This window comes from Aristolochia californica, unplaced genomic scaffold (assembly GCF_029961685.1).
Source record: "Aristolochia californica isolate CCGP_79_NKW_82.1479 unplaced genomic scaffold, dmAriCali1.0.hap1 SCAF_1, whole genome shotgun sequence".
Classification (NCBI taxonomy): Eukaryota; Viridiplantae; Streptophyta; class Magnoliopsida; order Piperales; family Aristolochiaceae; genus Aristolochia; species Aristolochia californica.
In genome coordinates, this window is record NW_027181770.1 from 46,823,244 (window position 1) to 46,840,195 (window position 16,952).

A 16,952-nucleotide genomic window follows, 5' to 3' on the forward strand; every position below is an offset into this window, starting at 1 on the left:
TCCCCACTTTCACCCACATTCTTGGCTCCTTCCCGAGGCTTACCTCTTGCGACCCCCCCTCCCTCAAACCTTCCACATCAACTCACCCAACATTCCGCTCCTCTCGCCGTCCCATCAGACCCTCCCCCTCTGACACAAACCTCCCTATATACGCCCCCCCACCTCGAGCCCCGCTAAGCCCATCCCTCCTCTCCAATGAATCCACCTGGGATTTCGACCCCCCTTTTTACTCCCCTCCCCCTTTTATATTCACTCTCCCACTATCCTCTACCCCACCCCCTTCGTATTATCCTCCCCCACTCGGACACCATGGAAACCTCAACCCACAAAACAATCACCCCTCCCCTTCACACCAATACTGGAAAACAAAATGCCAACACCCCTTACCGGTATACCTATTCCAGGAAAAAAAAAATAAAGGGAAAAATAAAGCCAAAAACAGCACCCCCGCACCTTCCGAAAAAAACACTGAAAAAGAAATTACCCCCCCCCCCCCCCCCCCCCTCCTATCCTTCCATTGGAATTTCCCCCTGATTGGTACGATCTCCCCCCTGCATTCCTCTCTGGAATCCCCCCAATTTGGTCCGACCTCCCCCCAACTATAACATCTTAATCTACCCCAACCATGACCTTCACTCCCAATAAGCGGGATGAGCTCCTTCTGTTTCTGCTGGAACAGGAACAAGACTTTCCATGGGAGGAATTTTCAGATATGACAGAGTTCGCCAACATCTTCTGTGCGGGCTACCTTGAAGCTGGCGATGTGGCGCGGAATATCAACACCCACCGTTCTCCATGATCGTTCTATCATGGAATGTTAGAGGACTCGGCTCTCTGGCCAAGCGAGCCCTCATCAGAGCGGTGCTTTTTATTGTCATCTGGGATCCAACTGCTTTTGATGCTATTTCCATCTTTCTAGGACAATACTCAATCGGTCTCCAGCTCCTGGATCACAACCTCGGTACTTCTTGGGCGCTAGCCGGCATCTATGGGCCAACTCGTTACCGTGACCGAGCATCTTTCTGGGAGGAAATCTTTCAGCTTGTCCAATTATGGGACCTCCCTAGCCTCCTTGGAGGAGACTTCAATGCGACTCTAATTTGCTCTGACAAAAGTCCTCCTGCCTCCCGAACCTCATCAACCATGAGAGTTTTTTCTGATTTTATCAATAGTCTTGCTTTATCCGAGGCTCCTCCCTCGGGGAAAAAATTCACCTGGACAAATCGTCAGAATCCCCCTATTTTGTCTAAATTGGACAGCTTTTTGTCAATATAGAATGGAACTCCCCTTCCCCAATGCCTTTGGCCAAGTCCTAAACAAAATAGGATCTAATCATTGGCCGATCCAACTCAACACTTGGCCAGTTACGTGGGAAAGATCTCCCTTTCGGTTTGATAACGCTTGGTTATTAACCGAGGCTTTCATCCCTTCTTTGAAAATGTGGTGGCTTGAGTTGGAAAATCATCCGAACCCGGGCTGGGCCCTCCCTCAGAAACTCAAAGCCCTCAAGACAAAGATCAGACTGTGGGATAAAAATCACTGAGTTTCTGCTGCTTTCCAGAAAGTTTCGATTCGCCGCCGCATTTCTGAGCTGGATCTACTAGAGGAACAGACGTTAATCTCTCTGACTGATTTACTGGTTAGAAACAAATTAAATTCTGAATATCTTACGTTTATTCATTCTGAATCTGTCCGTTGGAAACAACGTTCAAGATTTCGTTGGATGGCTAAGGGTGATGGGAATACAAAGTTTTTCCATTCCATCGCCTCGGCCAGGAGGAGGACTAACCGTATCACTGCTTTCTGTAACGGAGACCACGTGGTTACGGATAGTGCCTCCATATCTAACCTTTTGGTGAAGTACTTCGCAAAGCTATATTCAGAAGTTTGTTTCAGAAGACCAAAACTCCATCAGCTCGACTTCGAGCGCATTTCAGTTGAAGACGCTGCTGATCTTGAAAAACCATTTTCCTCAGAAGAAATTGAACGGGTTGTCTTTGACCTTCCTAAAGATAAAGCCCCCGGACTAGATGGCTTTAATGGTGAGTTTTATCACTGTTTTTGGGACCTATTAAAAAATGATGTTGGTGCCCTCGTTCACAATTTTCACCAAGTGGGAATTACTCACTCTGGAATCGGCGCATCTTTTATTGCACTTATTCCTAAAAAAACTAATTCGGAGTTACCCAAAGATTTTCACCCTATTAGCCTCACTTCCAGTTCATATAAAATTATTGGGCGTTTATTGGCTAATCGGCTGAAAGCAGTCCTTTACAAGGTAATTAATCCTTGTCAAAGTGTTTTTATCCGAGACAGAAACATCCTGGACTCTTCTTTAACAGCTCGTGAACTCCTTGATTCTTTCAAAAAATCTTCCCTTCCAAGGTTTGTTCTGAGAATTGATTTTGAGAAAGCTTTTGATCGGGTTGATTGGAAACTGGTGGACTATCTTTTTTACCGTATGGGTTTTGGCACTAGATGGAAATTCTGGATGAGGAGCTGTATTTCCTCTCCTTCTTATTCTGTCTTGGTAAATGGGAAACCTCGAGCTTATTTCAAAGCTTCTAGGGAGATAAGACAAGGCGACCCCCTATCTCCATTTATTTTTACTCTCGTTGAAGAATACCTTACCTCTATGATCCGGTTTGCAAAACGTTCGGGTTGGCTAAGTCCTGTTTTTTCTGATCCAAACCAAGACGTTCCCATTTTACAGTATGTTGATGACTCTTTTTTGGAGAAGGGTCCATGAGACAAATCAAACGCATGAAAGCAATTTTGAACCTCTTTGAATAGACCTCTGGTCAAAAGATAAGCTGGGGAAAAACATCAATTTTTGGATTTAATATTGAAGCCTTTATTCTCAACTCAATGGCGAACTATCTGGGTTGTAAGGTAGAGTCCGTTCTGAGCACATATCTGGGCTTACCTTTGACTCCTCTCCTGCCTACAAAAACTCCTGGTTTCTGGTTGTTGAGCGGCTTGAAAAGCATTTGGCTTCTTGGAAAGGGAAATTTTTATCCACAGCTAGTAAGTTGGTTCTTATCAAATCTTGCCTTCATGGTATCCCATCTTATTTTTTATCTTTGTACCATTGTCCAACATCTATTCGGGATAGAATTGAATTTTTGAAAAGAAGATTCCTATGGGACGGGCCAAATGGGGAAAAAAAGTTTAATCTTGTAAAATGGGTAGATGTTTGTAAACCACTTGTAATGGGGGGTCTCGGGATTCGGGACATTGCTACCACAAACAAGGCTCTGCTCTTAAAGTGGATTTGGAAGTTCAACATGCAACCCAATCTGCTGTGGCGCCGAATGGTTACAATAAAATCCGGAACAAACAATGGCTGGTGGACGGACGGGGGAAGATTTTACAAGTTATCCCCTATTTGGAAGAAAATTGCCAAACTCTTACCTACCTTCAAATCTGTCGTCAAATGGTACATTGGGAGCGGTACAGATACTCTATTCTGGACGGATTGGTGGATAGGGTCAAGTTGTTTAAAGGAAAGTCATCAACGTTATATCAATTGTCAAGATCTCGTAGCACAATGGTTTCTGACCATCGGCAGTCTTCGGGTGGCTGGAATCTTCATCTCAGGCGAGCGTTGAATGACTCTGAAGCTGTTGAAGCCACTTGCCTGGTCAACTTGCTCTCTGATGTGACTTTAAAAAGCTCTACCGATACACTCATCCGGACGCCGAAAAAACAAGGTATGTTCTCTACAGCTTCTGTGTACCATCATATGATTTCGTATCCGCCTCCCCACGCAGAACATCCTGTTGCATTTGCATGGTTGCTCTCGATTCCTCCTCAAGTTAAGTTCTTCATCTAGACGGTATGTCGTAAGAAAATCTTAATTTTTTACGCTTTGCAAAGACGTGGCACTAATATTCCTAATCCAGAATGCCCATTTTGCAACACATCCCCTGAAACAGCAGATCACACGCTTCTGCATTGCGAATATGCTCATAAGATTTGGACCGAATTAATGGACAAAATCGGTTTATTATATTGCCCATCGCAAGATTTACATAACACTATCTTAACTTTGGTTAGCTCACATCTTCCAAAGTTGGGGAAAATTTTGATATCTTGCTGTGTTGGGCACATCGCGTGGTATTTATGGAAAGAAAGAAACAATCGTAAATTCAATCAAAAAGCTCTCCCTCGGAATATTCTTTGTGAGCAGATCATCAGTCAAGTTAGCTCTTGGGTTCTCCTTCGCCAAGAATTCTGTAACTTAAAAGCGACAAACATGCGTGAAAATTGGCAAAATGTTGCGGGTATGTCTTTTCCATCGAAGGCCCCTGTAATGGTTGAATGGTCCAAACCTCCTCCTGGACATTTTAAACTAAATTTTGATGGAAGTGCTCTTGGGTGTTTGGGGCCAGCTGGGTTTGGCGGAGTAATTCACGATGATCAAGCGAATCTTTTCTTCACATACGCAGGTTCAATTGGAGTATCTGACTCTACTTGCGCAGAATTGCATGGGCTGTTCAACGGACTGAAACTTATCAAGCAAAAAAAGGAGGGTGCTCTCTTGGTTGAAGGGGATTCTCAAGTCATTATTAACTGGTGCTCGAAGCCATCAAAACCTCCTTGGCATCATTGGGAGCTTTTTGATGAAATTTTTAAGTTAATTTCTATTTTACAATGCACTTGGAAACATGTTCCAAGATCTGCTAATCACTTGACCGATGCTCAAGCGAAAAAAGGCGTTACCCTCCAACATCTTGTTGTAGAGGAAATGTCTTTTTAGCTTCAAGGTATGTAATTTTTTTCTTCAGTAATACATTCACACTTATTCTCAAAAAAAGAGGGGAAGGCCAAGGTAAGTGGACGGGATGCTAGGGGATGCAACGGGATGCTAGATGTTTTGCATCCAAAGAGATTTGCCATCTCAAATAGTAGCTCAGGACTTGCATAGAAACCCATGAGGGAAGTTTTCCCCTAGTTAACTTTCTGCCCAGAGGCTAGTTCAAATAGTCCCAAGACAGCTTTGATCCTTCTGGAGCCATCCATGTTACCGATCCCAAAAATGATGGTATCATCCGCATGTTGTAGAATGGAGATATTGAAAGCCTGTTGGTGGCTAGTAGGAGGGAGCCATCCAAGATTCACAGCCGAGTAAAACATTCAGGAGAGAAATTCCGCTATAATATTGAAGAGAAGCGGAGAGAGCAGGTCTCCCTGCCTGAATCCCCTAGTCCCTTTGAAATACCCGCAAACCAAGCCATTGAGGATGAGACAACAGGAAGTTGAACCTATGCAACTCTTGATCCAAAATCTCCATTTCGCACCGAAACCCATTTTCCCCATTAGATCATCAAGGAGTACCCAATTTACTCGATCGAAAGCCTTTTCTAGGTCAAGTTTGAGGGTAATTCTTGGATCTTAGCTACAACTGAAATGATTGATAAGCTCATGAGTTGTCATAGTAGAGCATAGGATTTCTCTCCCATTCAGGAAGGCGCCTTGCCCACGGTGGATGACGATCGGGAGCAAGGCCTTTAGTCGATGTGCCAGAATTCTTGCAATGATTTTATATGCACTTGTTACTAGATTGATAGGCCAGAAGTCTTTTGGTTTCTCAACGCTAGACTTCTTCGGGACCAAGGTAATGAAAGACACGTCGATGCTGCGAAAAGTGATACCATTCATGAAAAAACCATGTATCATAACAAAGATGTCCTTCTTGAGCCTTGGCCAGAACCTCTGCAGAAAATCTCCATTAAAACCATCTAGGCCCAGAGCCCTATCACATTCCATACCATGTATTGCCTGCTCAATTTCTCCAGCTGAGAAAGGGGACTTTAATAGGGAAGCGGTTGCATGGGAGAGCCGGGAGAAGCTTATGTGTTGAACTTTTGGCCTATTTGTACATTCCTCCGAATATAGATCTGTGAAAAACTGAATCAACACATTAGTAATTGAGGTCCGACACGTCGTTACCTCATTATCAATACATAATGAGGTAATTCGATTGGATCTCCTTCTTGGCAATGCAACGGCATGAAAAAACTTTGTGTTGGCATCACCTTCCTTCAGCCATTTAAATCTGATTCTTTGCTTCCATCGAATTTTCTCTTGATGTAGAATAGTATTAAGTTCAGAATTCAGAGAGTTTCGGGAAGTGAACTCAGTAGAAGATAAATACATTTGTTCCACCACCAAGTCTAGATCCGTAATCCAAGAGAGGAGAGATGCCTTTTCGGCACCCAAAGAGGCACGATGACTTGTGGCCCATTCCTTAATTTTTCCTTTTAAAAATCGCAACTTGAGAGGAAAGACCCACTCCCTCCTACCATAGCTTGGACCTTCACCCCACCATTCATTTATAAGGGAGTCAAAAAAATTCTCAGAGAGCCATGAGTTTTCAAATCGAAAAGGGGTAGGCCCCCATTTTTCAAAGGAGGTGGAGAGCATGATAGGCCAGTGGTCAGAACCCACCTTGTTGAACACTCTTCCAGTGACATTTCCAAAAGCTGCAACCAGTCAGGGCAAGCCAAAAAGTTGTCCAGTTTTGAAAGAATCGGTTGTTGCTGGCCGTTTGACCAGGTAAAGTTCTTCCCAGAGAGAGATATCTCGTCAAGACTGCAACCACCAATGAAATCCAAGAACCCCCGCATTGATGCAGATATGAAATTTACATGGACACTATTATTGCATATGAATGTTCCTAAATCTTTTTGGGGAGATGCGGTTTTAGCTTCGTGCAACTTGGTTAATCGTATGCCCTCATCTGTTTTGAGTGGTCAAGTTCCTCTTCAGGTTTTAAAGCCCAATTATAAATTGTTTCGTTTGGCTCTTTGTATTTTTGGATGTACTTGTTTTGTTCATATGTTTGGAACTTCGGTTGATAAGTTGTCACCTTGATCTGTCAAATATGTTTTCTAGGATATTCTCATCAACAAAAAGGGTACAAATGTTATGATCCTCGGAAGACATATGTGTCAACCGATGTGACCTTCTTTGAACATACTCCATATTTTTCATCATCTACTGAGTTTCCTGTATCACCTGAATCTCCTTCAGACAATCCTATTCCTGTTGCAATTTTGGATGTACCAGCGTCATCAAGTTCTTTATTGTCTATTCACGTTTACAGTCGTCGCTCTCGTACTCCTGTAGTGCCTCCAGCACTTACCTCTACAAAGTTCTCTTCTCATGATCCACCAATGTCGTCATTGTCTGCAGATTCTGTTGTCTCTAATTTGGACCTGCCTATTAGTCTACGAAAAGGTAAACGATCTTGTACTTTTCATCCGATATCCAAATATGTCTCTTTATTTTTTGTCCTCATCCTTCAAGTCCTTTGCTATGTCATTGTATACTTCTCATATACCATTCAATGCAGGAAGCCTCGTGCTCTCCAAAATGAAAACAAGCTATGGATGATGAAATGGGTGTTTTGGTGTCTCGGGGAACATGGCGTTGTTAAGTTGTGGAGCCTAATTAACGCCTTACGCTGAGTTGGTCACGGATCGACCTTCGCGGTAAGGTCGTCGTGGGGGTTGGAAGGGGGGCTTTCCACCCCCCTTCCCTGGGATACGAGGGTGGAGCCCTCGTCCGATCCACGACATATTGACTATTGTTTCATTAAGGGTAGTTTGGGAATTTTACTCTTGTATCACGATTGCCCCTAATTTTCTCTTTATAATTGAAGGGCGCCGCTATTAGGGTTTTATTATCTTAATCCGAGGAGCATCTCGAGTTGCAGCTCGAAAGGTTAGAGAGAAACACCTGTAAGTGTACGATTTCTCTTGTAAACTATTTCATCTTCATAGTGGATTACTGCAACGACGGAAGACAGGACATAGTCTCACCTTGAGGTGAACCTGTATAAATCTTGTTGTGGTTTTCCGTGCTTGTTTTTCCCTTCTTCCGCATTTATAATTATTGCTCTCATTAGTTTGGAATTAGGGCGTCTAATTCCTAACAAGCGTCTATGTGATCCACCTGTAGGAGCAACTATTGTGGGGTGTCGTTGGGTTTATACTATCAAATATAATGTTGATGGCTCTATTGAACGGTGCAAAGCTCAGCCAGTAGCAAAAGGGTATACGCAAACTTTGGAGTTGATGTCTTTGAGACATTCTCTCTTGTGGCCCGACTTACTTCGGTACGTATCTTAATATTTGTTGATGTTAAGAAGGGTTGGCCTCTCTTTCAACTCGATGTGAAGAATACCTTTCTACATGGTGATCTACATGAGGAAGTGTATATGGAGCAACATCTTGGGTATGTTGCTCAGGGGGAAACAGGACAGGTGTGTAAACTGCAGAAGACTATTTATGGACTTAAACAGAGTCCACGGGCCTGGTTTGAAAAGTTTAGTGATGTGGTACTCCAGTTTGGGTTCTTTAGGAGCCATTGTGATCATTCTATGTTCCTACTTAAAAGGAAAATTGGTATGGTGATTTTGGTTGTCTATGTAGATGACAATGTGTTATCTGATGATGATTTTTATGGTATTACAGAAGTTAAACAATATCTGCCCACACATTTTTAGACAAAGGATTTGGGCTCTCTCAAGTACTTTCTTGACTTTGAAGTCGCTCATAGTAAGCGAGGTATTATTCTTTCTCAGAGAAAATATATATTGAATATGTTACAGGAGTATGGTTTATTAGGTACTAAACCTATAGACACCCCCATGGAAGTTAATCGTAATCCACATGACACCCACAGTCCTACAGTCAAGGATAAAACTCAGTACTGATGGTTAGTAGGTAAACTGATCTATACTACAGTTAATAGGCTGGATATCTCCTTTGTTGTGGGAATTGTGAGCCAGTTCATGGAAAATCCTCAATTTAGAAGTTGCTCAGAGGATTTTGAAGTACTTGAAGGGTGCACCAGAAAAAGGTCTTCTGTATACTCAGAATGGGCAAGTTGATGTACTTGGGTATTCTGATGTCAATTTATTCTGGTGTAAGATGGATAGACGTTCTACATCAGGCTACTATTGTTTTGTTGGAGGCAACCTGGTAAGCTAGAAAAGTAAGAAACAAACAGTTGTGGTTAGGTCTAATGTAGAGGCCAAGTATCGAGCAATAGCTCATATAGTTAGTGAGCTTAAGTGGATTAAGTATTTGCTTCTTGAGTTTGGTTTTACAAAACCCTATGGTTATGAATTGTGATAACCAGGCTGCCATTTTTATTGCCAGCAACCCTGTATTCCATGAGAGAACGAAACATATAGAGGTTGACTACAACTTCATTAGAGATATAGTTATGCAGGGAAAGGGGGTAACTCCTAATGTAAAGTCTTTAGACCAATTGGGAGATATATTTACCAAGCCTTTGGGGAGACGTGAACATGTATCCTTTATTGACGAGCTGGAATTGTTTGATATCTACTCTCCAGCTTGAGGGAGAGTGTAAAAATACAAATTCAGGGGTATTTTGATCATTTCCTATACTTTTCATATAACATTTTTCTCTTATATTATGGCTATTAGATAGAGAATGTCTTATTTTATCTCTAGTTAAATTTTCATTCATTAGGAGATATGTAATTTTGAGTATTGAAGGGCATTTTTGTCCTTTTTGAAATTTTTTACTTAAACCCTGATTATAAAGAAGCAAGGAGGGCCTTTATGGCTCGGTTTCCAAGGCAGCAAAGCTGACCCTCTTCCAGAACTCTTTTTCCTCTTCTATTTCTCCACAAATCACATATTTTCACCCCTCATTAGTCATAAGAAAATTCTGGAGTAAGGCGATGTAGTTCATCACTCACAAACCTGCGACGATGGTCGAATGGCAACCTCCACCCCCAGATTTGATCAAATTAAACTCGATGGCTCCCCTTTCGGTAACCCAGACCTGCTGGTTTGGGTGGAATTTTCAGAAACAGCACCCTTTCTAGTCTTCTCCAGACCAGGTGGAATATGCAGCTCAAATAAAGCAGAATCAAGGGCCCTATTAGAGGCCTCAGGCGATTTAAGCAAAGTTTGAATGGGCCTCTTTTTTGTGGGGGACGACTCAGCCCTAGTCATTGGCTGGGGCAACAAAAATTCACCGGCCCTTCGGCACTTCAAGCAGGTTATTGACGAAATTGCAGACCTCTCTTTGGAGTGGTGTATTACCTGGGTCAAAGTGCCCAAATCAGCAAACTCTGTTGCTGATCGCCATGCCAAAGCCACCCTAGCCTCAAGGCCTTCTGTCCCTTTCTAGCTTGGCCTTTGGCTGGATTGTACCTTATGTTGTACTCTATGTGCTCTAAATTTTTTCAGCTTTATCAATAAAAGCACTTCGCTAATTTGAAAAAAAATGGAAAGAAATTGGGATCGTCTTTCATATGTTTGTGCATAGAGGTCTTCACAGCAAATTGCATCAAGCTGATGCTCATTACCAGGAAAAAACTTCCAAGCTCACCACATGAATTATTGAGGTTTTGATATCATACATTTAGAGACAAACTAATTTAGATGGATAATTCACCAAATTCCTCCAGTTATAAAATTATGGTCCAGAGGTCAAGAATAATTGAGTATTCTTATTTCTGGCAGAATCAACAGTATATGACTCCACTAATGAATGCCAAAGACATAAAGAAAACAGAAAACAATTAGTCAGACTACCAAAAACTAGCATATTATGCCCAAGTTGACAAGAATTGGACGCATACTACACCATGGCTAAGTCCAAATTGCTCCCACCATGGGATTGATTCTCACGTTAACATCAGAATTAACAATAAATTCATAAGGATGCTTTCCACTACAAGTGAAAGCCCTTCAGGACAAAAGAGGCTGTGTGCTGCAAGATGTACGTTAATCTCCCTGCAACTCTATCGAACTTCATTATTTGCTTGATATTAACATATAATGTCCAAAAGAATATTATAAAAAATCTAATCTTATTTTTTACTAATATGCAAAGAAAGCAATAAGGTTAAATACCATCTGCAAAATAATAAGTGAAGCAGAAAAACCGTCGGTAGTGTAAACTAAATTAGTGGCAAATAGTCATTAAAGATTTTGCAAGTTACCACAAAATACATGCATTCACTGGAACAGATAATTGATGCAAAAAATATAAAAAAAATATCTTGCAAACAGAAAGAGTAAGGTGAAGTGGTATGTACGATTTTATCTTTGCTGGCAGTCGTTGCTTCCTCAAAAATTTGTAGAATGGGCTCTCCAAATCGTCCTCAGAAATCCTCCTCCCTTCCTGGCCATCACCCTCACTGGATGAAAAATGTTCATGAACTAGCTTGAAAAACCTCATCAGCTGGCTCTTCTCTGTTAATCCAAGATTTCGATCTTTAAAAATTGCTTCTCTAGAATCTGGTACGGGAGACAACCTCCCATCTATATATATAAAATTCCCATCGATGCTCTTAAACTCAATGTGATGGCTGGCTCCAGATTTAAGCATCAGATCAACCATAGGATCTGCACAAAGCAACACCCTTGGCCCGGAGAGGTCAAGGGAAAAGCTCCTCGAAGGTTCTAGAGCCTCAGGAGCAAAAGTACAGATCTCAATTTCTGAATAGAGACGACGAGATTTTATGCTAAAAGAGGAATAATCATCAGATGGGGAGGAGGTGGCAATTACAGTGGGATGCTCGGGCAACTGCGAAGGAATATTCTGCTGAGTTTCGAGAAATTGGATGAAAGGGTGCAAAGAGAGCGAAGAGAAGTGAGATCCGTAGAATCCATTAGGATCAAGGTGGAGGACAGATTTTCCAATAGCAGAGGCGCCAGCAGCAAGAATAGACTCTGGGAGGCCGGTTCCAACAACAACTAGGTCATAGAAGGAGGGTTCAATCAGCGGTTGACAAATGGGTTCTTCCATTCTACCGCTTTTCCCAAAAAAAATTACGGGTATGAGCAATAATGCTTATTCACCTAATGTTTTTGTCTCCTATAGTTGTCGAACGATGGCTCTAAGTTTTCATAAATACAGTTTGCAGATGAAGGAATAGTTCTGTTAGTTCTTCACCAGCAGACTTTAGTAGCTTCAGTTGTTGCACAATCGACCAACTCTCAAAGCAACAGCAGACTCCAACTAAATTGTGATGGCTTTGACGGCAGCCCGCAGCTTTATACTCTTATAGCTGTGTACTCAAAGATCTTTTTATTTTCTGCAATCACTCGGTCCAATATCAAGGTAGTCTAACACTACCAAACCTGTTAAAGAGAAAATGCCTTTCCAAATTAAGCTGTCGCACCACGCGAATAAGCAAGGACGGCGGGGGCGTTCAAATGGCTGACGGCGATGCCGATCTTCGGCGTGGAAGATGGTCGAGCGTGAGGGATCGCGAATAGTCTTAGGTCCTGTTCTTCGCCTCTTTTTTACCACATTTATCTAGATCACTTAAAATTTTATAAAAAATATTTTTTATCCTTTTCTGTAAACAAAAGACAAAAACTCCCACAAGAAAGAAAATAGTATAGTGAAATTTATCTATCCTGTTGCGGATTATTCCAACTACTAAAATTATTTAGCTTCTAAGACTTTTGATCACATCTTTCTAATCCATAATACTTAAATCTATTTCCTAAGTTTGGGCACAAAATTTTACTCCTGGTATCTTCATCCTAGGGACATGTATATTTGCTTTTTGTATAGAAGAAAAGAGAAGTCTAATTTTTCCCCCTTTTTCACCTTTATGTATAGACGGATAGAGGGGTTGTCAATAGAGGTGGTATCGAATCAAGTTAATCTTGATATAAATATTTTGAACTCGAGTTCGAGCCAAGCCTAGCCTCGAGCCTAAAATTGTAATCAAGATCGAACTCGAGCCTAACAATTTTAACTTAGTTCAAGCTTGAGCTCGAGCTGAGTTTCAGGTTCAACCTACATTGAATACCCTACATAAAATACATGTCAAATAAATTATATATAAAATTATGCATATATTTAAAAAAAAAGAATCATATGCGAGGTTCCGGATCGAATCTCGATAATGGATTAGATCGCACCAATATTAATATTTTTTACCCCAAATATTGTCTACCTTTTTTTATAATTTCTGAATCTGGCCATAAATTTACTATGGCCTCCTTAGTGGCCTTGATTGAAAATTTATATTCAAGGCAAAACTAGAAATATTTATCCTAGGATACATATTTTCAAAAAAATCTTTAAATAAAATCCTATTAGTGACTTGCTGGAAAATTATAAATAAAAATTTTAAATATTTCATAGGAAAGTTAAAGGACCTCTTATTGCCTCTTATAGGGAAATAAATAAAAATTAATAATCAATCTAATAGATTACTATACTTATTGATAAAAAATTTAATCGAATAAAATGTCAAACACAAAATGCAATAAAAATTTCTTCATGCTAAAAGTAATACAACATCAAATACTTATTCAAAAATTATCTATATTGTTTTCTAGCCCATCTTGGAAGGAAAATCTTACATAGAAAATTATATAATTTTTAATAAGAATTTCCAATTAGAAAAATATTTCCAAAAAACATGAGGCACTAATAGTCTTTGGAAACATATTTCTACTAAAAATTTATTTTCAATATTTCTTGAAAAAACCACTAATATGGCTTCATTTTTAATAAATTTTTATTACCATTACTACAAATTATTTTGTATGTCATGAAATTTATCATTGTGATGGGTCAATTAAATTGAATGGGTATTCTGGATGAGTCTTATTTACTTTACAGTCCATATTAATAATTGAGTCTCAATTAATAGCATCAAGTTCATCTCCTTTACATACTCCTCCCTACTTTTGTCTGGTTTCGACCTTTCGGCCCTCATAAAGACTTGAAATACGCTCTAAATTATGAACAAGAGAAATTTTCAAACTGAGAACAAGATTTAAGTACAATGATTTAAGTACATGGCTCAATTGTACAAGAAAATATAAACAAGACATTTCTCATATATAAAAATATCTTTTTATAAAAAAATTTATATTTATTTTCCTCATTTTTCACTTTAATTATAATTTTAATTCTTTTAAAAATTTTAAATATATATTTTAATTTTTTCCTTTGTTCTTCTCCTCTTCTTGCTATTTTTTCCTTTTTCTTTTGTCCTTCGACGCTTATTTATTTTTCTTTCCCTTTTTCCCTCTCCTCCATTTTTTTTATTTTCCTTTTTTATTATTCTCCCATTTTTCCTTTTTTCCCTTATTTTTTCTTAATATTTTTTATAAAATAGTTTAAATTTATTTTCCTTTTTTTTCTATTTAATTATAAATTTAATTCATTTTAAAATTTAAAATTTTTTATTTTTTTATTTTTTCCTTCAAACTTCTTCTCTTCCTACTTTTTGTTTCCTTTTCCTTTTGTCTTTCAACTCATATTTATTTTTCTTTTCCTTTTTCCCTCCCCTCCTTTTTTTTCATTTTCCTTTTTTCTTTATTCTCCCATTTTTTCCTTTTTTTCTTCCCTTATTTTTTCTTTATATTTTTATAAAATAGTTTATATTTATTTCCTCATTTGAAATTTAATTATAAATTTAATTCATTTAATTTTTTAATATATGTTTAAATTTTTAATTTTTTCCTTCACTCTTCTCCTCTTCTTGCTATTTGTTTCCTTTTTCCTTTTGTCCTTCAACTCTTATTTATTTTTATTTTCCTTTTTCCCTCTCCTCCTTTTTTTTCATTTTCCTTTTTTTCCTTATTCTCCCATTTTTCCTTTTTTTCTTCCCTTATATTTTCTTTATCCCATTCTTTTTCCTTTTTTTCCCTTCTTCACTAGAGGCTTATTAGTCCCACATAGGTAAAGAGAAGGAAATCGCATGAGAGGAGGGCTTATAAAAATCTAAATAGAAAATGGCAAAACGTACTCACTTGGATGGGGTGAATCAGTGATGAGTTTTACTCTACGAGTTGAAACTCGAAGACATCCTGTCCCGCTCCTGCCTCCTAGGCCTCGTTAAGTTAATAAGCCGACTCGCAAGCTTTTGAACAGAACCATGGTTCAGTCGAGTTCGGCTCGATAACTAAAACGAGCCTAATCTGAAAAATCAAGTCGAATCAAGCCAGAACCAAGCAAAGCTTGAGCTACTCATGAACCGGCTCAGTTCAATGCCACCCCAAGTTGTCACAGATCCTCCATGGAGATTTCGGTCCCTAACACAAAATCCTTTGGGAGAGAAGGTCATATAATGTCAACAAGGAAACTGCCCAAACTAGCAAATCCTTTTTTTTATAATATATTTGTTTGAGCAATCAAGGACTACCCAAATGGTCCATACAAAAGGGGAAGCAAGCAAATCATGCCAGAAAATCCTACTATTTGAACGAACTTGCGGCACCATTCGACCAAGCAAGAGAGCTCAATATAACAAGGTAAACCCATTAGATCTTTCTCCTCCTGATTTTTAGTGTCAAAGATCTTTGTAGCCACTAATGTAGTTGAGCAACAACTTGCTTATGGGAGAGAACAACAGAGTGGTGTTGCTCCTGCCTGGTGACACCAATTCAATGAAGAACATATTCAGAAATAATACCCAGAGGAAGAAAATCTGGAGCTTGCTGGAAATTCCTTATCTTAGGGAGGAATGAGCCTTCCCACGCCATAGGATATGCGGTCATCGCATCTAATCCTGCTCCTACTCCTATATCATCGTAGCCAGCTTGTATAGTTGTAGCAGCAGTGGTAACAACCTTAAGGCGAGAAGAACAATATTGTTTCGTAGTTTTGATGGGCACCGTTTCTAGAAAACAAGCATAGAATGCTCGCATCCTACAAACCCGCATGCCAACATGGGCTGGAAAACCAGTAGCATTATTGCAGCAAGTCGCTCTCTAGGGGCTGCTCTCAGCATATTTTTGTTTTCTAGGTCTATTGCACCACTTGGAATTTGATGGCCATGGATCAGACGCAAAATTAATATGCCAACGCAAAACTGCAGCACTTATACTTTGTCCAAACTCCATTTTAATTTTTTTCCCCTCAACTATCATAAAATTCATTCCCCACAGCTTTACATTCAAATTATAGCCAAGAGAACCTTCATCATTGAGAGTCTCCCTATCTGCCAACAATTTCTCAAAATCAATTGTATTAAAACCTTCTTTACCAAAGACAACCCCTCCGCCACATAAGATTTCATTTGAGACTAAATCAATGGCAGGTAATTCATTAAATACACCACTAGCATCATCGATGTTCCCACCTTGCACAAATACATTCAAGTCTTCTCTCATTTGTTCAAAGTTAGAATATGCCAAGTGGTACTCATCTGCATTTTTTTTCAATTTGTATTTTCTGCTGTGGTGCCACGTTCTGCACTGTCACAACATAAGCAAATTTAAAAACTGGAAGTGTCTCTCCTCTCTAACCCAAGTTTGCAACAGCAGTAGAAATTTGAAATTTCATCAGTCGGATCATTCTAACAGTCTCAACATTATGTCTCCCATTGGCTACCCTCTTGTTTCCAGAATCCACACCTGGTTAAGGAATTTTTACAAACACTGGCTAAGCAGCATACATGGGACCAACAAAATTAAGCACAACGATTTCAAATTGACAATGAATAGCCACACTGCTGCTGTTCTCATCAACAAAAAAATAAAACATCACCCATAAAATGTTTTCTACCATTCCTAGAATCCCCAAAAAATTCCCATCTTGCATTTCACTCTAAAAAATCGGAATTCCGTAAATTTGGCTATGTTTCTCTGCTTCACGGAGTAGTCCCAACGCCATTGGAGAGGTATTTTGTAAAACATCAGAGTGATTTGAGAAAAGAGAAGACGAAACTTGGAGAAATTCGTCTCTGAGGCTTACCCCAAATTTTGTTGAAGAAGGGTTCCCACAGTGCTGCCAAGATCGTGAGTGAGATTGATAGTGTGAAGTGTCATCCTAAAGCCGAAGCCCACCAGAATTTTCTTTGATGGAGCCGACGGAGCCTCCACTGTTTTTTGATGGAATATTAGCCCTTTGGGGCTTTGCCACTTAGAAATTTTCAGAGATAGTGGTCTCTCGGATTTTTTTTGCCTCCTGTTCCT

General features: G+C 39.7%; 1 protein-coding gene across 3 annotated transcripts in view; it reads right to left on the reverse strand.

The window, feature by feature from the left end:
• LOC137946570 (rab escort protein 1) overlaps nucleotides 1-12,261 on the reverse strand; it is a 74,219-nt gene extending 61,958 nt beyond the window's left edge. For all 3 annotated transcript variants that reach the window (XM_068792917.1, XM_068792919.1, XM_068792910.1), the window contains exon 1: nucleotides 11,096-12,261. In XM_068792917.1, the coding sequence (XP_068649018.1) occupies nucleotides 11,096-11,808 (713 nt within the window). In that variant the 5' untranslated portion in view covers nucleotides 11,809-12,261. The remainder of the gene's footprint in view (nucleotides 1-11,095) is intronic.
• Nucleotides 12,262-16,952: the final 4,691 nt, after the last annotated feature.